Raw genomic sequence first — 22,330 nt, 5'->3', positions numbered from 1 at the left:
GGTCCGTTAGACCATGTCCTCAGAAAATGTCTGATATCTGACCTTTCAGATTTCCCCCACTGCCCTTTGACATGTGACCTCCAGTTTCGCGCTGGTGATGGGTTTCCTCCCCATCACACTATACATCGAATATTAAGAGCATAGGTCGAGCTGTTGAGATTTGTGCCGCAATTCCGTATTTCCTCTTATACCTTTGGTTAAGAGTAAAATATTCCCTCTCCATTGACCTTTGACCCTTGACCCCCAAATTCGACATCCCGGGTCCTTTTCGCAATCCCCCCCCTGACGTTCCAAATATCAAGACCGTACGTCGAGCTCTTAAGATTTGTGCCCAACTGTTGACAGACGGATGGACGGACGCACGAACAGACGGACAATCATGCGATTCTACAAGCTGCATCTGACTTCGTCAGCTGAGCTAAAAATGTGCGAGGGAATGCATCTTTAAGCGGCTGTTAAAATATATGAGTACTCAAACTATCAATCGCTAAGTATTGTTTTTGGAACAATGTGTCAGACAACCTTTAGATTGGGAGAAATACCATAGTTATCAAACTGTAACTCATCGACTCCTTTATCATTTATATTTGAAATTTGTCAACTTTGCAATATAAAATGAGCTGATGACAGCCATTTTCAAACTGTTTTAGCACTTTGTTGGATCTCCTGGGCAATAAGAACTGGCTCTTCAGAAGGGATTCATGGCTCTGACACCAGCAACTATTCCGTCTTATTAATATATCTTATCAGTAAGTAACAATGGACTGCATCAATGCCTATCAACGTATATAAACTGCAGTAAAAGAGCGAATTTATGTTGACTGGCCGATATGACTCAATGATACTCATTTGATGCAACCCCTGAAAAATAACTCGCATCTATTTCTCGACTGTAAGATCTTACTGCCAAACGTTCATTACATGTGGCTAGTTGACGGTGCTATACGGCTGCCAATAAACTCAAATTTATATAATGCTATGTCTGTAGATCACAGTGTCAACACGCCCATACAGGTACACTTCATGAAATTAATTTATGATACTTCCATTAGTTAAATGAGTTGGTGTCCATAGTAATGCTCATAGGGTCTATCTCCCCCAGGATACTGCCGGAACGTACCCTGGGTACGGTCCGGTATACCGGAACGTACCCTGGTAACTATTTGATATGGTTAGGGTTAGGGTTAGGGAGTAGGCGTAGGCAACTCCCTAGACTCGTTAGTGGAGTAGGCGAGGTATGGTTCGGCATATTAGATAGTACCAGGGTACGTTCCGGCAGTACCCTGGGGGATATAGACCCTCTCAGCCATAGTAACACTCTAACCGCTATTGTGTCTATGCGCCACACTTCCAATGCAGAGTATAAAAGCTATTATTAGTGGAGCGTTACAATCTGTAAACAGTCTACCTAATAAGCAATGCCACCTCCCCATTCCACCTACTGTTACACCATGCTTCATGCAGAAATGAACAGACTTTCATGGCAGACTAAAATAGTTGGATTTATGAAACTAGTTTTATACTATGAAACAGTGAAAGACCTTCCATTTCTGCATGAAATGACTAATGAAATGGACTATGAATGGACTATGAATGGACTAGGAATGGTATAAATGTCTTCATTATAGTCCCTTGGACTTTTGAAGACTATTATTTATGAGGTTATGAGAGAAATATGGCGTAAGTGGAATGTGGAGGTGGCACAGTTTATTGGGTAGGCTGGATGTAACACGCCACCAATAATATTACTTATTAGTAATATTACTTAAAATATTAGCTTTTCTCTGCATTGCAGTGTGGTCTGTGGACCATGTCATGATGATGATATAATTCATCATTGAATAATACTTGTACTTGAATTTGTCTGTACCCGAGATTCAAACTGGCAAAAATAAGTTCATCCAAGCTGCTGCCGCCTATGCAGACACGAGCAATTACTAAATTATTACATTACAGTACCGTACCGGCGTACGTAACTATGTTACATGTCATACTCATAATAGACTCATACTCGAGTCATACTCATAGTCATACGTCATACTCATACTTAGCTCTAGTACTATAGCCCGCGTACAGTTGCCACTGGCGCTACAGCACTGGCACTACAGCGGCAACTGTACGCGAGCTATAGTACTAGAGCTAACTCATACTTATACTCAGTCATACATAGGTAGCTCTAGTACGTACTATAGCCCGCGTACAGTTGCTGCAGGGTTATAGAACGTAATATGGCAATTTCTAATGTGTAAGCAAAGACAACTTTTTGCCGATAATTACTTCTTCGGTATGTCAAATAAAACACATTCTCTGTCGGACAAATGTCTTAAGTTACTACAAACACTAAAATTAAACTGCAAACTAACGGTTAAATGTTGTACTTTCTATATTACTCGTCGACGAAGATTGTAACTTGTAATCTTGTAACCGCCATTTTTCACTAGTGAGCGGGCACAATATATTTCCAAGTGGAGGGGTGGGCAGGTTGCACGCGGTTGCATTATATGGCAACAAAAAATGGCGGTTAAATCCGCGTGCAACCTGCCCACCCTTCCACTTGGAAATACATTGTGCCCGCTCACTAGCGCAGGAACCGCGCGAGCGCGGCGCAACGAGAAATTGCGGTTACAAGTTGATAAACATTCTTTGTCGACGAGTAATATCGCAAGTACAATATTTAAGCGTTAGTTTGTCTTTTCATTTTACTTTTAGTGTTTGTAGTAACTTAATTTCTTAAGACATTTGTCCGGCAGAGAATGTGTTTTATTTGGCATACCGAAGAAGTTATTATCGGTCAAAAGTTGTCTTTGCTTACTCACTGGAAATTGCCATATTGATATTACGTTCTATAGCCCTGCGGCAACTGTACGCGGGCTATAGTGCTACTACTAGAGCTAATAAGTAATAGTAATACTATTAGTAATAGTACTAATACTAATAGTATTAGTAATAGTACTAATAGTAATACTAATACTAATACTAATACTAATAGTAATACTATTAAATAGGCGACTTAGGCTTTTAGTTTTAGCCTAAGATTCTAAACGTTGATAGTAATGCTTTACTTACAATATATAGAATATTTAGCGCCGTCAGGGCATTCTTTGAGCAGGTGAACCCTCCACATGCCATTTTATACTAGATATAATATCTTACAGTTAAAATATAACACGAAGAAAAAGAGCAGATGCTGGATAAAACCACAAAATAGACGTCTTCACCGTCTTGAATAATATGACCATATGACAAATCCTCTTTCAAGAAATCGGTCGTGACATATATGTGACTTCTCTGAAATGGTAAAAGTTATATAATAAAATAACTTTAGCTATATTTTTTAAATTTTAGTTTACTCAAGATTTTATATTTAATTGGTTATTTCTATTGTTATTCTTGGTAACAATAATAAGATGCTTGTCGCGTGAAACACCCTGTTAGGTAATTTTGGTGTTCTCTTGTTATGGCATGTTTTTATTGGAAACTATAAAACCATAGGCATAGACCATAAACCGTTATTTATCTTACTCTTAGCGTAACTGGTTATTTTGCATGACATGGCTACTTTCTTTAACGGTTAAAAAGTGAGAATATAAGAGTCGGGTTGGCGGCGTAATTAGCTTGTTTATCAAGTATGACGGGTAATGAAGAACGTGATCAAGTCGTTTCGCGACCGTGCTTTGATACGACGTCTATCACACCCAAACAACAAATTATTTCGTCATGTTCGGGAGCACTGGTGACGTCCTTTTTCGGTATACGGATTTCGTATGTTTCAGTATGTGTGTGCTTGCGTGCGTGTGTGTGTGTGTGTGCTTGCGTGGGTGTGTGTGTGTGTGTGTGCTTGCGTGCGTGTGTGCTTGCGTGCATGTGTGCTTGCGTGCGTGTGTGTGAACGTGTGTGTGTGTGTGTGCGCACACGCGTGCGTGTGTGTGTGCGCACACGCGTGCGTGTGTGTGTATGCGCGCACGCGTGCGCGTGTGCGTGTGTGTCTGTGCGCGCACGTGTGCGTGTGCGTGTGCATACGCGTGTGTGTGCGTGTTCATACTCGTGCTTGCGTGTGCGTACGTGTGCATGTGCGTACGCGTGTGTGTGTGTACGTATTCCTGTCTGTGTGTGTCACTGTGTATTTCTCTACCAAAATCATACCTTGCAACTTTGTGATATTGAACCTTTACTACGTTACGATTACCTACCCTATTTTAAATATAGTCAACCTGTGTTTGCTTACAGCTTAGCAGCCAAAATTCCGGGGGTTGTTATTAGGATAGTGCTATCCTGAGTGCACCTGTTGGAATTTCAGACATTGAAATCAATGTGAATTGAACATTGAACTGGTCTCAATTTAGCACCAATTGAAAAGGTGGAACCAATTTTCCCTGCTATAACTATAGCACCATTTATCAAAAAGTTAAACAGTTATATCTGTATACTAATTAACTAATTAAATAACTAGTTAACTAATTCTTCCGATTTCCGATTCATGTTCATTTCAGGTGTGATGATGTGATCGATGGCATTTTATCTTCTAATACAGTTATCAACCATTCTTTCAGTTACTCCGTTAGACGTAGTAAAGATCAGACTTCAATCACAACAGAAACCTCTTGCAAAGGGGCAGTTCTTCATATACTCTAATGGACTCATGGATCACCTCTGCTTGTGTGTCAGTGAAGCTGTCCATGCTATAGAAAAGGAAAAACCTGGTTGGCATGAGCACCAGGGTGAAATCAGATTTTCTGGAACATCAGTGTGCACTGATTGTTCAAAGGTACATCGACTAAATATCATTCTAAACTGAATTTTATTATAGTGCAGTTAGGAAAACGTGGTGGAAAGTCGCACAATTTCTCCTGGTATTTGTTGTAATATCAATACTACGACAAAATGGCACTATTACCCATTCTGAGAGTAGGCGAAATGGGAATATTGCCCATTCTGAAAGTAGGCGAAATGGGAAGTAGGCCAACTGGGACGTTACCGCCAATGCAGCGCTAGTTTACCCTGCGTTTTGCATATATGAAAGTAACAAATAATGTCAAATACTGCATTAGAGATCTGTTTGCATGCAAAAAGGAGATGCAAATTCATATATTGAACTGAGTGCATCTTCCTGCTGTGAATGCCACGCTAGTGACTGATATAAGCCACTAATAATGTCTAATGTACATGCAAACAATCAATTATATTTGCTTGACCAAGAGGTTGTCGACAGTTGAATAACCTAGCGGCACGGAACGCTAGAAGCTGCATTAAAATATTCTGTGCTCTTCCAAAACAATTTAAGTGTTAATCCCAGTGACGTAGCACTACCCATTTCAAAACCAAAGCACCTGCTTTATGCACCTGCATGGTATTTTCCAATTTGATTGATTGTAATTATTTTTCAATTCTTCACAGATTCGCCTAATTGAGCCAGTCCACGTGGTAAAATTTGGAGGAACTGCGGTAAATGTTTATTTTCATTGTTATGTACATTATAGCAATAATCAATTGTTCTTGCATATAAATTGTATAAATGTTTGTATATATAACTATATTTTAAATTGGCCGGCAAGTTTATCTTTAAAAGTATTTCCGATTTAATTATAGCAGTGAATAGCAGTGAAATATAGGGATAAAGTAAAAATATACGTGGCTTTTGTTCTTATAGTGCATCTCATACTTTGATTTGCAACCATATTATTACAGGATGCATTTGTTAAAATAGCCAGGCACGAAGGCGTTCAAGCACTATGGAGTGGATTGCCACCTACACTGTATGGATAACATATGTCAATAATTCATTAAAAAAAATTAAAAACCAGTCTGGTTTTAACTAATTTTTTTATAAATTCTATTATGTCAATCATAATAATGTCATGACCTATTTTATTTTGTTTGTTTGCATGCAGTTGATAGATTTAATATTGATATTCTGTAGTCTATGATCTGAGATTAACGCCAACTGGTGCAAGTAGTTCAACAACAGTAATATGAGCAATACGATGTAGGTCTCTTTCCCAAGCCATCTTGAAAATTTACTTGATTTCTTAGCCTGAAAACGTGGTGCGTCAACGTATTAGCCAGCGAGCTGTGCAGCCGTGATTTGCACGGCCAAAAATGTGTAGCACGGCCTAAAATATTGATCTAAAGCCGTGTACATTTGTAAAATTGCACTCCCAAATATTTTTCCTGCACTCCCAGTCTCCCACAATACCCATTCCTGGCTAATACCCTGTGGTGTGTTTGTGTATCTTGAAACGACTTGGTGTAGGGATGTAGCAGGTCTAACCTGTTAATGTGCGCTATCTTTCTCGCAGAGTTATGGCTGTGCCAGCTACAATGATATACTTCACATCATATGACAATCTGAGGGATCTGTTCTATAGATGCTTTGGAGTTCAGAGTTACAATCTCGCACTTGTGATGAGTGCTGGAGCATTGGCACGAGGTAATGTATACAAGGTGTACGTGTACATGCACATAAAACGCATAGTTTCACGTGCTGTGTTTATGTTCGAAAATGTTTTTAGTCAAGCTGATCTTTTCTGTTGCTCAAAGTAATCAAAAATTCTTTTGTGGTGCGATCACACTTTTTAGGATACATGTTCGTATACAAGTTTTTGTAACTTAGTGGAAAGATCTATCCTTCCTAACGAAACATGGCACGTGCTTATGTTCGCATTATGCATGCCTTATATACATAGGCCATAGCTGGACACAAAATGTATTTATATCGTTGTGCAATTGTTCAAATTATATGCTATATCATTTTTGGAATGGCTTACAACTATGGCCGTGTTTACGATTACTGGGACGACTGATTTTCATGTTTATTTTTCTCAGTGATAGCAGTTACTGTGATAAGCCCTCTGGAGCTGGTACGCACAAAGATGCAGTCGGAGCAACTCAGCTACAAAGGTACGTGCCTTTATCACATTTTCTTGGTATATACGTATATTATACCTTATTTTCTTGGTTACGTTAAATCAATGATGATCGCCAACAAATCTATAGAAATGATATTCAGTTTACCAGTTCCTCCTGCCGCCGAGTTATGCATGCACTAATGTCTAATCAGCCTATATGTGATTGTCATGTGCTACACAAGTGATAAACTGACCCTACCAAGTGCTATTGTTACTCTTAGCTAAGCAACTTTCTCAGTTATAATAATCAATGGCCCCATGAGGCAGGGTTCTCTTCCTTCGATGCCTGTCGGGGTCCAACGTGCTTCAAAGCTGAAGCTAGTTTGCAACATCCCATACATCCTCCTACATGCATTAATTGCCTTATCGACAAACCTTAAAACTTCCATGTGCTGTGTTTATATACCAGTGCTTACACTTACCCTAAGTGCAGCCACTTACCTGTGCTGTTAACCACCCTTCAGCTGTGTTTACTTTTGACGAAACTAACACAATCATGGTGTGGTTTCACAGCATCATGTATACATCTTAAAACTGATTGAGTTTATCTGTGTATTGAGGCTGCTTAGGATGCACGTAATCGACTCCAGTTAGCAGTCTGGTATGAATTGTCCAATTGACCGACATGCCTTCTGAAATTCCTAGAGAGAGCTGTGGTAATAATTGAAATCATATTTGTCTAATTCATACATTGGTCACGATACCACAAGTGTAATTACACTGTATTGTTCTTTTCGTATTGTAATTTGACAGAGATAGGAGCGGCTATACGAAAATCCGTTAGCAACGGTGGGATCCTGTCTCTATGGCGGGGCTTGTCGCCAACACTCCTTAGGGATGTTCCTTTCTCAGGTATACACAGTGCTGTTGTTGGTTTTTTGTTGATATCCTTGTGCTTTGTGTGATAGATGTGATAGAGAATGTATAAAGCTTTGGAAAATAAACTTAATATGACCAGCATATGTCACCATTGTGAGAGGCAGAAAAAAGCAATGGCAAGATGCATAATGCAATAAATGAACCATAATTTAACTGAATTTATGCAAAAACGATAAGCAATCTCGAATTTTTTTAAGCAATTAAGCAATTTAAGCGATTAAGCGATTAAGCATTTTAAGCGATTAAGCAATCTCGATCTTTATACTATATCAGAAATGCTATGTAATATCATAATTCTGTGCTGCCTTCTGTTTTGTGCGCGTGTCATTTCCCGCCATATAACTACATCCATGTAATTTGTGCATTACAGCTATATACTGGTCTGGGTACGAATACCTAAAGTCGGTGTTTTTACGATCGTCTGCATGCAAGGATCCAAGCCTGGCCATGAGTTTCACAGCTGGAGCTGTGTCTGGAAGTGTATGTATTTTTGAGATACTATTTGTTCATCTTGTTCCATGACGGTAGGCAAATCTAATGCTCAATGATGGCTCGTCCGATTGATAGTAATAACTCATCGTTTCTATATAGTCTAATTTACTAATCAGTCACTGAGATTACGAAAGCGTATCTAAGAGTGACACATTGAAATTTGCGAGCATGTGCTTCGAAGTCGAGTGATCGTTGCTGAGATGTGCGTATAGTCGTATACAGATGTAGATGTGAAAGTATTGCTCTGCCTTGAGTAAGCCGTTCACTGCTGCTAATTAATTACAACATGTACATACAGGTTGCTGCTGTGATAACGGTTCCATTCGATGTCGTTAAAACGCATCGGCAGATTGAACTTGGGCAAAGAGAATTGGCGCACGGTAAGTGCTAGCTACTAGCCTGTTTTATTGACTAAAAACTATTTAAATAAGAATATTGGTGCTCAACCTTGGGCTTGCAGTCATTACCATTGCAATGTATCCATTATTGTTGGTTGCTCCACAGTAATGCATGTGTTATGTGTACTTATACGTTTTTTCGTACCTGACCTTAACAATTAATTATTAACCTTTGACCTTCTCACCTTTTTGAACGCGTTGCAGTGGCGACGAATCCGAACGAAATGAAGACGAGTCATCTCATTCGTCGACTCTACACTGAGAAGGGGTTCAGAAGCTTGTTCGCAGGTAGGTAATTAACCCAGGTAGCGGTTTCACAACAAGATTCTGTCATGGGCCACAGCGTCATATCTATTGCCAGACTGTCGCCCATCGAAAAGAAATAAGAGTCATGTTACGAGAGTAGGACGACTGCTTGTATGGTCAAAATAGTGTAATGTGTACAACTGTGTAGCACAAATATGAGCAATGTCTATAGTCACAACCGTGTAATGCTAATATGGTCACGTAGTGTTAGCAGAAGAAGTATAATAACTCGAAGCGAGATCCACTGTATGCGACCATGGCAGGGCTCTTACGTTGCAAAATAGAGCTAAGTGTGTATGCGCCGTTTTGATAACGTGATTGTTTGCATAGGAATTGTGCCGCGCATAGTCAAGGTCGCGCCGGCGTGCGCCATTATGATTAGCAGCTACGAATTCGGCAAGCATTTCTTCCGCACCCGCAACGCCCGATTGGCAGGAGATCCATGTGACTGTACGTAGTGATTCCCTCTCCACGTGTACGAAGCCAGCCGTGTGTCTCCGTGCTGCTCCCACATGGAATGAGTACACTAAGCTGTGTTACCTTATAGAGAATGGTAGAGGAAAAAAAAGGGAAGGAATAATTGAATGGCAGTAGGAATGTGGTAGGAAATGTAGAAGGTGCAGTTTCACATTTCCTTGCAGCGGTGGCTTTCGTTTGTGTTTCAACATGCTCGAACAGTGCACAAAAGATTTAGTTAGCATTTCCGTTAATTGTGGCTAGTCTCATCTGCGCGTGTTGAGAATCTGCTAGCGCTTTTGTTCCCATCACACACACGCAGTGATTGCAGCATTGTTTGGCCATACGATTTGTGAATTACAGGGATTCTAGGTGGCTGTGGGATCCCGCACGTTTAATATTCATCACCTGTCTGCTTTTCGGAAGTGGATGTATCGATAATGTAGTGCAATATTTGGAACTCGCTCAGTTTTTATGTGAAGTGATAAGCTGCAGTAACTAATGAATGAGCGGACTATCACAGACCCTTTTATTATCCAGTGGAATTTCACAAACGTATTTCAAAACTGTTTTAGGACTTTTAACTCACAAAACGTATTCTACACTGTTCTACGTTATCATGATCCTAGTATAGTTAGTACTTCATCGAGGTATCATGATTGGTAAGTGAAGTTGGAGCTGCATTTGCTTTCAAATCACTTGCTAAAAATTTATTAGTTCATTATAAATTTAGCGGAGGTCGTAGGTCATAGGTATAGGCATAGGATTAGTATATCCTTGCTATCGTTTAGTCTGCATGGAGTAGGGCGTAATACTATCATCAAAATTGTGGGTGCATTTTAGCTGTAGTCGAGTGCGCTGCTTTTTGCAATACCTCAGCATCCTAGTCACCGTTTGTTGTCTCGCATATGCTGATTATCACTGACAATAGATGATTATAATTAGATGATAGACATGATAGATGTCACTCATACAGTTGTGTATTACATTATGTGCATATCTGCTGTATGACCCTACAGTGCAAAGAACTGTGATGCTGATTATAGTACTGTGAACTTCAGTAATGTAAGTAAAAAAATAATTCAGAGTAATGTAATTAGGGTGCTGTGTTCCAGTGCGGCAGACCAAGTTTATGTGGACGTAGGAGCACATGAGGCGTAGTAGAATTGAGTGCGTCGAAGTCCACTTGAGAATTAGGGGATGCTGCTGCTATTCCACGGGGTGATTTTTACTGAGGAGTCGTGTGGATATTTTAATGTCTGTGCAGAAACAAATGCAGAATGTATCAGCAGCGTATTGTTTCATCCCCCACCCCCTCGTGCAGTACCATTAGTGTCACCAGTTCATGTGGCTTAGTCAGAATGGTACTTGTTAAGAGAATGTTTATGTTTGTTATATAAAAATAAATAATAACTATATATCAGTTCTTTGATCTTTACTTTTTTTTTAAAGAAGTTTGTGGGTTTTTTTTGAGTAATGGCATCATGAATTCCAGCATAAGCAAGGATACTTACATTCAGCTCATCTTAATTATTTTACTTTTAAATACCTATTTTTGAAACAAATAATAATTCACATATTTGGCATATTATACTCCAAGCCTCTTCATATATTTTAAAATTACATGTTAAGCAATGTATTTAATATATTTACATAATTGCACAGCTGAAAAAAGCAGAAAACCATTATAAAAAAAATTCAGTAGAATCACAAAACGTTTTTCTTCCTATGTACACCTCAAAATTATCCCCCTCATTCCCTCTCTACTTCTTTCCCTCCACCCCCTCCCTCTAGCCTCCATTCCTTCCCCCCTCCATTCCTCTGCTCCTCCCTCAACTGACTGACGATGACATTAATGGTGTCGTGTTACTACAAATCTAGAAGTGTAGCTGTAGTCTTGATGATCATTTCATACAGGGATCTTATCTGGAAAAGAAAGCATCATCATTAGCACCATACAGCAATTTAGGCATCCTAACTATTTCTTTTATCATTTGATAACGGCTGTGCATTACCAACCAGCTAGAATAGCCCCACGGCCGGCAGCTTAATTCTTCCATCGGTAAACCTGGCTATAGTCTATGGGCGCGTTTGTTTGGGACGAATCCGTCTGATCGAGATCATGTGATCCTGATCCGACCAAACAAACGCAAACTCACTTTCACCGGTTCACGTGTCGCTGTGACCTATCACGGGATGGTTCATAACAAAGAACAAGCTGCGATTGGCTGAGGCGCGGGTCGCCATATTGGATCCCGTTTGAATCCACCTCGCTAGCAGGGTCGGGTTTGGTGAATCAAGATCAAGTGATCCGACCAAACAAACGGTCAGATCAACGAATCCATCGGATCGAGATCCATGGATCCGACCAAACAAACGCGCCCTAGGAGAACAGCTCTTTTCTAATTCTACAGCTAGAGGTATATAGAGTCCCCCCCCCTGTTTATGTGTTGTCAAGGATGAAGCGTTGATTGGCGTTTCCCTTTGTATGCGTACCTCCCGTACGGAATCGTCCTCCTCACCATCACCATCACGACCATCAGCATCCGCACTCTGCAGGATCATTGGTGTCGTCAGAATGTGAGTGCAAATAGAGTTCAACGCATCTCTGTAGTCTTGCAGCATCTCTGCTTCTCTGCATGTGAAATCGGTTGATATGACACACTGACACAACGGTGACGATCAGTGGAGGGGCATGTGCGTGAGGTATCAGTGATTGAGTAAGGGCACTTTTACCAACTCCAGGGAGGCATTCATGTCAGGGGGGCACAATTCTCACTTTGCATCCGTATACTGCTGCATATTCAGACAGCTACTACCAGCAATAATTATGACATTTACAATAAAACTGTTCAGTGGTTAAATCGATCTCGAGACGTTTAGCAGGCAGATTTCCTCCAGTGCTATATCACGTGACATTGGTTTAAGATGTTTTCTCTTGAAGTTAAATCACATATTTACCGTTTGCTGCAGGAAAAGGCAACCCTTTTATCACCATCTACCATTATAACGGCTTCATCTGTACAGGCTTTGCTCTCAGATAGGTGATCTAAAACAGACACAACACTACCATAGTAAAGCTATGTCTCCACACATGCGGCACGACACGACACAGCAAAACGCAGCGCCGTTGTGCTGGAAAAAAATACATTGTGATTTCGCGCATTGTACCTAAGCGCATTGTGTTCACTCTGGTTCAGTGATCAGAAATTATGCATGTGCTTGTTGTCCATTGGCTGATGGTGGCGTGAGCAGAACACGTGATAAAAAATAATCGCGTTGATTGGTTCAACTGTCTTTCTCCGTACACGGCAGCCGGCAAAAGTCAAACTCATTTGAGTGCCTGTGAAACCGGGCTGGCGCCGTGCCGTGTCAGTGGAGACTGCGCCATAAGATATAATCGATTTGAACTTTGCCGGTAGTGGTGAATGACGTGTTTCCGTGGCGTTCCGTGCCGCGCCGCGTGTGAGGAGATGGGCCTTTAGTCATAATAATTTTCAATGAAATAATTCGCTGTAAATTTCATTCAATAGAATTCAAATATTGGAAAACTGTCTTCTATATCCACATTGGTAAATCTAATTTGCTAAATAATTAAGAGCATACACATATACACATAGCGCACTAGGTGCTAAGTGTTACATGTGGATAATAACTACTTCTTTAAGTATAAGTATATAGAATATAAGTAATATAAATATTACAATAGAGTGATGATAAATATTATATATAACTATTTGAATAATAGCAGCTTTTAATTAATTCAATTCTAATATTGGGAAAAAGGCAATAATAAATCATTTTGCTATAAAAGGCATAAACAGACATTCGGATGAAAACTATAATGCTGAAAGTTGAGCACAATTTCTCACCACTGCTAGTGTTAAATTCATCTGGTGAGGCCACCGTCAGTCTGTGACCTCCAAACATGAGAACTGCCAATGGCTGCACAGTAGATGTATCCCTGAGCATTGTTGCTCCCATCTGCACAGACTTCACCTAAACCAAGTAATTGCAACACAACATACACAACAATGAAAATCAACATCAGAAGCGTTGATTGGCGTTTCCCTTTGTATGCGTACCTCCCGTACGGAATCGTCCTCCTCACCATCACCATCACGACCATCAGCATCCGCACTCTGCAGGATCGTTGGTGTCGTCAGAATGTGAGTGCAAATAGAGTTCAACGCATCTCTGTAGTCTTGCAGCATCTCTGCTTCTCTGCATGTGAAATCGGTTGATATGACACACTGACACAACGGTGACGATCAGTGGAGGGGCATGTGCGTGAGGTATCAGTGATTGAGTAAGGGCACTTTTACCAACTCCAGGGAGGCATTCATGTCAGGGGGGCACAATTCTCACTTTGCATCCGTATACTGCTGCATATTCAGACAGCTACTACCAGCAATAATTATGACATTTACAATAAAACTGTTCAGTGGTTAAATCGATCTCGAGACGTTTAGCAGGCAGATTTCCTCCAATGCTATATCACGTGACATTGATTTAGAATGTTTTCTCTTGAAGTTAAATGACATATTTACCGTTTGCTGCAGGAAAAGGCAACCCTTTTATCACCATCTACCATTATAACGGCTTCATCTGTACAGGCTTTGCTCTGAGATAGGTGATCTAAAACAGACACAACACTACCATAGTAAAGCTATGTCTCCACACATGCGGCACGACACGACACAGCAAAACGCAGCGCCGTTGTGCTGAAAAAAAATACATTGTGATTTCGCGCATGGTACCTGAGCGCATTGTGTTCACTCTGGTTCAGTGATCAGAAATTATGCATGTGCTTGTTGTCCATTGGCTGATGGTGGCGTGAGCAGAACACGTGATAAAAAACAATCGCGTTGATTGGTTCAACTGTCTTTCTCCGTACACGGCAGCCGGCAAAAGTCAAACTCATTTGAGTGCCTGTGAAACCGGGCTGGCGCCGTGCCGTGTCAGTGGAGACTGCGCCATAAGATATAATCGATTTGAACTTTGTCGGTAGGGGTGAACGACGCCGTTTCCGTGGCGTTCCGTGCCGCGCCGCGTGTGAGGAGATGGGCTTTTAGTCATAATAATTTTCAATGATTCGGTGTAAATTTCATTCAATAGATACAATATTGTAAAAACTGTCTTCTATATCCACATCGGTAATTCTAATTTGCTAAATGATTAGAGCATACACATAACCCACTAGGTACTAAGTGTTACATGTGGATAATAACTACATCTTTAAGTATAAGTATATAGAATATAAGTAATATAAATATTACAATAGAGTGATGATAAATATTATATATAACTATTTGAATAATAGCAGCTTTTAATTAATTCAATTCTAATATTGGGAAAAAGGCAATAATAAATCATTTTGCTATAAAAGGCATAAACAGACATTCGGATGAAAACTATAATGCTGAAAGTTGAGCACAATTTCTCACCACTGCTGTGACTAGTGTTAAATTCATCTGGTGAGGCCACCGTCAATCTGTGACCTCCAAACATGAGAACTGCCAATGGCTGCACAGTAGATGTATCCCTGAGCATTGTTGCTCCCATCTGCACAGACTTCACCTAAACCAAGTAATTGCAGCACAACATACACAACAATGAAAATCAACATCTAGCAATATCAACACTTACCCACAATACTAACCCCTCCGATATTTCACTCCTATATAACTACTCTAAGGTTAAAGGACAATTAAATTCACTCGGCGTGAAACAGCGGAAACTCGTACGGAAAACCGAAACCATAGAAGGTGGACGCACCCTGTTGAAGTACGTGATCCACTGGCTGTCATGCTCTCTCTCCTGCTTGTTAACGGAGTCGGTGTGCATTCTCGTGACGCCGTCACGTAAAGATGAGAGCACAATGGCGTCGTGCTTGATCCTGCCCTTGTGCAGCTCTCCACGTTTGATCCTAGCCATGTTGGGATAGAACCCCGCCAGAAGGATTCCCTGTTAACGCAGCCATCGCTGTTTGTAAACTAGCAAGGGATCACTGCATGCTCCACATATCTCACAAATTATTACTTGGCAATAAAAATACGCACGCTACACGAACTGAGAGTGTTGAAATTTTGGAAGAAAACGAATGTACCTCTGTGTCGTAAAATCAGAGAATTATAACGCAGCACATAGCACAGCATTAAAACTGTAGTCAATTATAATTAAAAAGGCGATGTTAGTTAATTATTAAGTGATTAATTTACCTTTATCAGCGTGTGACAGTGGGACAGATCGTTGTTGGTGTCTAACAGATTGTTGCCACTTTCTACACTCTCTAACAGAAATGCATCAAACAGATGTTCCAAGTACAGATGTCTAAGTCCTACAGCATAAAAACAGAACCTAGTATCAATAAACAGTATCAACAAAAATGTAGATAATGAACATGAAATTGCAAAACACATATAAATATTATACTATATAATACTGCAATTTATTGATATTGATATAATTCATTGATATCATTACAATATCGTATACAAGAGTCCTCCTCCATTAGTAATTGCAATTGAATGTCCATTAATCGATCCGTTAAACGATTCTATATACCATGACTGTTTCATTATATGCTGTGTAAAGTTGTGTTAAAGTTGTGTCAAGTTGTGCACAGTGTAAACAGTTACCTTTAAAGCTGTTACATCAGGAACATTCTTAGATTTTGAAGCATGTTTGCCTCTTATGTGTAATATTCGATCCATCTCGTCTACATGTCTCACCCGACATTTCATTAATCTACTGTATACGCCATATTTTTCGCGTACAGATATTTTTGCAAATTCACAAGTGGAAGACGGACAATTTCGCTAGTGGTTAATTTCGCGGTCGGTGAATTATGAATTATTCGATATTATTCAGTATGAATTATTCGTGTGTTGTTATTTTCGCAGTCAGGGACGCATTCGCGAAATTTGCGAAAATTAAACCACCGCGAAATATACAGCGTATACATGCAGTAACGCTCATAGGGTCTATGTCCCCCAGGGTATACTGCCGGAACATACCCTGGTGACTATCTGATATGGTTTGGGTTAGGGTTAGGGTGTAGGCGTAGGTGACTCCCTAGACTCGTTATTGGAGTAGGCGAGGTACAGTCCCGCATATGAGATAGTACCAGGGTACGTTCCAGCAGTACCCTGGGGGACATAGACCCTCTCAGCTGTAGTAACTGGTCACTGCCTTACCATGCATGAACCTCATGTTGGGCCGACTGAGTAGATTTGTCTCACAGAACGTGCGCTCTGCCAGCTGGTTCTGCCTGTAGGCATCCCTCCACGCTCCATACAGATTCACGTAGGTCAAGTGATCACTTTTGCTTTGCAGGGAAAATCGACATTTTATCTGAGGAAAGCCCAGAAACAAAGACCTTAAAAGCCCGCTTTACTGTCGAATGATTTTGGTTCAGGCAATTTTAGCCATGTAAGAATTGGTAATACGTGCCAGAGCTATAGGCTATTTTAGGTATATGTAATTAAGGCAGCAAGGGTTGTTAACACAGCTATGCCTTGGATGTTGCTGATTTTCAAAGATTGGGATCAATCACAGAGATGCATATATAATATTAATACTTAAATAAAGTACCTCACTACACATACCTCTTTAACTTCTTTCTTATTTTCCATTGTCTGTTCAAAAAGCTCTTTAGCCTGTCCCAGATAAGCAGCTATAGATAAAACAGGGTCCAAGCATCTGCAAGTATATATATACCCACTCATTGCTACACTGGATATCATAATCATAATGATCCATTATTTCATTTCATGAGGTTGAAGATATAATGAGTTTTTTTCTTTAAAAACTGTCATAAAGGCTCAATCAGTTTTATCCCTAGATGGCGTTTTATAATATAACGTTTTCGTATTGTCCTGCTTACGTGCACTATTTCACCCAAATAATGAAATGTGGTACACACTCTTTACAGAGCTGGTGTCGGCAATAAACGCTATATGCGGCTATACAATAGTTACCTGAAAAGCAGTGCGTAAACGAGGCACTTTGACAGCCGCGGGTGAGTGGTGAAGTGAGCCACCCTTCTCCCCAGCACGGTCAAATTCTCCTCCACGTCCAATATATCCAACTCCTGCAGCACCTGAACTGCACGCCGAACTGTCGAATCGACACAAATTCAACAAAGTTAGTTAGTTATAGTTAGTTATCCCTCGTAGGTATGCCTAGATGGCACATAGGGCAGCGACAAGAGATCTCCAACATCGTCGATCCGCTGCTACTGGCGTCAGCATGTCTCAAATTCAACAAACCTCGATAATCATGAGTTTCACTTGATATAGTCTTAATATTTCATATTTCATATTTCACATTATGATTAATACTTAATATTTTACTTCGATCTCGTTCGATCCCTTCCCCTTCCTCGTTCTGCAAGAGTCATGCGGGTAAACCCACCAGCTTTTGGTTCGGGCGGTTCGAGCGCCTGCGACAGGAACTCGTTCGCTCTCTTCCCCTCGCAGTGCAGCTTTGCCTCTAGCACGATCTGCTCCAGGGGAATGCGGTGCATCTCCGGCGTGAGGTATGCGTGCATTCGATCGAGCTGCTCGCTCGGGAAGAGATGGAAGCACTCGCCTGACTGCACGCGGCCCGCGCGACCCCGCCTCTGCTGCACGCTGGCTCGCGACACCCACACAACGTCCAGGCACGATACCTGTTTAAAAAAATAATATCTTTAATTTTGAATCCTTAAAAAAATTTTGAATCCTTAAAAAAAATGTTATCATTAAAAAAAATTATTTTTAATTTACTTTTATTGTCCTTTAAGCGCCACACTTTAAGCGCAATTAAATTCACTCAGCGTCAGACACCGGTACGGAAAACCGAAACCGTAGAAGGTGGACGCACCCTGTTGAAGTACGTGATCCACTTCTGAGGCAGGGAAGGCGACACGTTCGGGTACGCGTTTAGGTATGTGTCACAGACGTATCGCTGCACCCGCTGTAAACGCACGCGAGCCGTGCGCTAAAATTGACGCGCGCTCAAAACATCGCACGACGTTCGACGCTGCTCTTTTGAGCCGACTACACACGCGCGATTCCTCACTATAATTGTCATAATTTCGCGAATATTTGCGTGCGTATATGTATATACTACGTAGAGATACAATCACAGCAGTGTTCTACTTTGTGCAGCAAATTTCGTACGCGTGGACATTAGCAAACAACCTGTGTATGTATGGTGGGGTTAAATGTGAGTACAAACTCACCATACTTTAAATCATCGCGAATAAACAAAACCTGCCATTATTATTTATCCCATTTTAAACTATTTAGTGGTGCTGTCCACGAATCACAGCATGGGAGTGAAACGTTTTTGGGAATGCCCCTTCTATATTCATATATCTTAGGCCTGAGAAAAAAAGATGTTTGTTTCCGCTAACGAGCTGAAAAAAATTGGACACGGTAAGCAGGCAAAACTTTTTTTATCAAAATATTTTTTTATTTATTTTTTATTCTAACAATACTTGTTTTATACTTATAACAGCCCTTTAATGACTTTAAAGTCAAATCAATGCATTCACCGATCGATATCACGTTGGGCTATTTTTATTTTTTTAAACATTAAAAAAAAATCTTTTTAATTTTTTTTGGGCCGATCACAATAAAAAGTTTCGATATGGGGGTTTAAAATGGACTCGGTCGGGTTAGCGGAAACAAACGTCTTTTTTTAGGCCTTACTAGAAGAGGAACGTACTCACCCCTCTGTCAGGATCATACTTCAGAATTTTCTCTATTCCAGGATCAATAACATAGACAATCTCATTGATCGTAATCGAGGTTTCAGCTATGTTGGTCGCCAGAACAATCTTTCTTACATTAGGTGGAACTCTATAATTAAATTAAAATCACTCGTTATAAAAATGTATATATAATGTTAGTTAGTACAATAACTTTTTTTCTTAGAGCCAGGAAATGGCACAAGATGTGCCATAATTCCTCACCAATACTATATTCTCTTGCAACAAGCACGCACCACCTTCCAAATACTTGCTGATACAAAATAAAATAAAAGAATTAACCTTTTGTTAATAACCTTTAATGTGGTTTCATCATAAAAAAATGGTAGTTTACCTTGCAAACATTTGATTCTGTTTGTGTTGTGCAATTTTTGAGTGAGCAGGTATAACGAGGAAGTGTGATGGATCATCGAACATGTTTCCAAGTATACTGGAGACCTCCGCTATCTCATTCCATCCAGGCATAAAACACAAGATGCCTCCCTTCATTATAAAAAATGGTAATAGCAAAAGTGAGGTATGAGAACACATTATTATTATTATCATTATTATTATTGTTATTATTATTATTATTATTACTACTACTACTACTACTATTACTACGATTTCTATTCTTTTATTTACTCCTTTTATTACTATTAGAACAACTAACTCATAAATATTATATCAAAGATTCGTGAAATCAGAAAGGAATAATATATCAGAATGGCAATCGAACACGTACTTACCGGAGGTTTGTCATCGCATATCTTTTTTATCACATTAGCGACCAATTCACAGTTTAGCTTTGGTGTGCCTGAATGCACCTCAGGCATGCTAGAGTCTGCCGTGACAGCAGAGGCATGTGTTCCTGATCTCAGCATATGATGCACATCAGGCAGATAGTGATCCTCCACTGGATGCATAAATCCTGGAACTCTCACGATCGGGCAACTGGAAATGCCATAAAGGATGCTAACTTTTTGCAGGTGTATGACAAACGACCGGTACCTGCCATAGTGAGAGACACCGATACACAAACAATAATAAGGTACATCGCTTACATATTTTTTATCTAGTTTAATTATCTAACGATTTTGTATTTTGGTCATGAATTAGATCTGAAGGCCTGTTTTCAACATGTGAGCATGTGCGACATCTATTTACAATGTATACTATAATTATTTATTACAGTGTAAATAAAATATGACGCTTTTCCCACCAAGGTTTTAAATATCTGTATTACAGTATTAGTAAACACAGTACAACAAACAGCACATGGGGTATGAAACTTAAAGCCCGCCGCACACGCTGTGGAACTTGCTGTGCCATCGTCCACACGTGGAAAGTGGCGCAGCAAGTTCCACAGCGTGTGCGGATGCAAAAAATATCCCTCGATCTGGGTCGTGTGGAAAATATTACACGTGTTTGATATTTTCTTCCACGTGTGGAAGTTTGAACAGCGTGTGCGAAGCCTTCCACACACAAGGAGCTAAATATAACATATTAGCTGTTATATTTAGCTCCTTGTCCACACCCAATTCGCATTGTTCGCTTGATTGTTCGCTTGGACGCATTATATTTTTTTCTCAGCTCTCAGCTCGCGGCTCGCAGCTCGCACAGCTCACATATCAGGCAGCTCGCATAGAGGCATGTCCAAGAACTGATCGATCAAACATCGTGTGAACGACGCTCTGTGTCCAAGCGAACAATCAAGCAAACAATGCGAATTGGGTGTGGAAGGCTCCGCACACGCTGTTCAAACTTCCACACGTGGAAGAAAATATCAAACGTGTGATATTTTCCACATTACCCAGATCGAGGGATTTTGCATCCGCACACGCTGTGGAACTTGCTGCACCACTTTCCACGTGTGGACGATGGCACAGCAAGTTCCACAGCATGTGCGGCAGGCTTAAGAACGTGACGGCACAACTATATATATATCCCTCAACACAATTCGTGTACACCTTTTACTCTCTGCCACCGATTACACAATGGAGCACGAAATTACTTGAAGTACGTCTGTCAGCACGGCATATAAATGGAGCTATATCATAGCATACTTGTCAAAGTAGCGAGAGAAGATTTCTGCATTTATTGAGGCACTCATGAGAACCAGCCTCAGTTCGGGATTTCTCTGTATCGTCTCCTTCAATATTATGAGCAGGAAGTCTGTGAGGACGTTTCTCTCGTGTACCTCATCCACAATCACGTGTGTCACACCTTCACAAATGCATAAATTATTCAGAATATAGACACCTCCACATGAGCACTCTCACTCGAACACATCACATGTAATTCCAACAATCAGGCAATCAGATGAGAGAAGAGGTGCTTACACGTTTGGGCATGATAATATGTGCAAATATTTGCATTATAAAATGTAAAAAATTATAGCAAATGTATTTTTGCATTTACTACTCGTAATATGATGACAGTGTAATTAAATAATACAGATGTAATTAAATATCCAGACAAACATGATGACGCCATGCAGTGAAACCAAAGGAAATAAGGAGCGATATATTGTGAATAATGGGGGAAATATTGACTTCGGCATCAGCACCACATTCTCTGGTCTGTGATGGCGTGGCATATATACATCACTGTGGCTGTTTACTTTTAATTAATTTACCTTTCAAGTCTTGGTTGCTCTGCAATTTTCTGAGCAAGATGCCTGGAGTACAGAATAGTGTTGCACCTTCTCGGGTGGGCATTACATGATCCAGTCTAACCTGTAATAAAATATTTCACTTTTTTTATAAAATAGTGAATGTTATGTAACAATTTTACCAATGTGCATACATTTAAATAAATGTCATCAAAAATCTTTTAGTCTTCTTCGTCTATCTAACTTTAGCAAGATGCAAAATCTATCACACATTACATGCAATGCCTCATAAAAACATGACAAACATTTCTATTAAGTTATGTACATGCTCAAAGTCATATACATTCCAAGACAATCAATGACATTGGCGTTCTTCGCTTTACTATTTTCTCCCTATATTACACTTATATCATGAACATATCGATCTCAATACATAATTTATACATAAAATTTGTATATACATAGAGCACAGATATAATTATACGTTCATGATATATATATATATAGGGATCTATGGCCACTGGATCACAAGCTCGGAGGA

The 22,330-nt window shown here is 40.1% G+C and overlaps 3 protein-coding genes across 10 annotated transcripts in view; 1 reads left to right on the top strand and 2 right to left on the bottom strand.

Annotated features, from left to right (window-relative positions):
- LOC106810064 (tetraspanin-31-like) overlaps window positions 1-3,216 on the bottom strand; it is a 17,776-nt gene extending 14,560 nt beyond the window's left edge. The window contains exon 1 of the mRNA XM_014813328.1: window positions 3,067-3,216. Within this exon, the coding sequence (XP_014668814.1) occupies window positions 3,067-3,129 (63 nt within the window). The 5' untranslated portion in view covers window positions 3,130-3,216. The remainder of the gene's footprint in view (window positions 1-3,066) is intronic.
- Window positions 3,217-3,458: 242 nt separating this feature from the next.
- On the top strand, window positions 3,459-10,859 carry LOC106810078 (solute carrier family 25 member 40-like). Its single transcript, XM_014813351.1, has 11 exons — window positions 3,459-3,749; window positions 4,551-4,765; window positions 5,395-5,442; window positions 5,686-5,753; window positions 6,297-6,427; window positions 6,823-6,897; window positions 7,659-7,757; window positions 8,155-8,264; window positions 8,575-8,656; window positions 8,879-8,962; window positions 9,311-10,859. The coding sequence occupies exons 1-11, from the start codon at window positions 3,629-3,631 to the stop codon at window positions 9,436-9,438; spliced, it is 1,161 nt and encodes a 386-aa protein (XP_014668837.1). The 5' UTR covers window positions 3,459-3,628; the 3' UTR covers window positions 9,439-10,859.
- Window positions 10,860-11,249: 390 nt separating this feature from the next.
- Window positions 11,250-22,330, bottom strand: part of LOC106810076 (putative ATP-dependent RNA helicase DHX30) — a 34,922-nt gene continuing 23,841 nt past the window's right edge. For 5 of the 8 annotated variants that reach the window (XM_014813343.1, XM_014813344.1, XM_014813342.1 and 2 more), the window contains 15 exons: window positions 21,814-21,913; window positions 21,242-21,401; window positions 19,925-20,129; window positions 19,531-19,679; window positions 19,158-19,287; window positions 17,855-18,110; window positions 17,419-17,557; window positions 17,047-17,140; window positions 16,636-16,792; window positions 15,658-15,776; window positions 15,215-15,403; window positions 14,884-15,016; window positions 13,987-14,074; window positions 13,522-13,660; window positions 11,250-11,362 (listed from right to left, as the gene is read on the bottom strand). In XM_014813343.1, coding sequence (XP_014668829.1) covers window positions 11,306-11,362; window positions 13,522-13,660; window positions 13,987-14,074; window positions 14,884-15,016; window positions 15,215-15,403; window positions 15,658-15,776; window positions 16,636-16,792; window positions 17,047-17,140; window positions 17,419-17,557; window positions 17,855-18,110; window positions 19,158-19,287; window positions 19,531-19,679; window positions 19,925-20,129; window positions 21,242-21,401; window positions 21,814-21,913 — 2,115 coding nt within the window. In that variant the 3' untranslated portion in view covers window positions 11,250-11,305. Of the gene's footprint in view, window positions 11,363-13,521; window positions 13,661-13,986; window positions 14,092-14,883; window positions 15,017-15,214; window positions 15,404-15,657; window positions 15,777-16,635; window positions 16,793-17,046; window positions 17,141-17,418; window positions 17,558-17,854; window positions 18,111-19,157; window positions 19,288-19,530; window positions 19,680-19,924; window positions 20,130-21,241; window positions 21,402-21,813; window positions 21,914-22,330 lie in introns of those variants that run through there. The other 3 variants (XM_014813347.1, XM_014813345.1, XM_014813348.1) reach the window with 3 other exon arrangements.

This window comes from Priapulus caudatus, unplaced genomic scaffold (genome assembly GCF_000485595.1).
Source record: "Priapulus caudatus unplaced genomic scaffold, Priapulus_caudatus-5.0.1 Scaffold408, whole genome shotgun sequence".
In the NCBI taxonomy this organism is placed as follows: Eukaryota; Metazoa; Priapulida; class Priapulimorpha; order Priapulimorphida; family Priapulidae; genus Priapulus; species Priapulus caudatus.
Note: the sequence above shows the minus strand (reverse complement) of the source record. Positions and strands in the feature narration are given on the sequence as shown.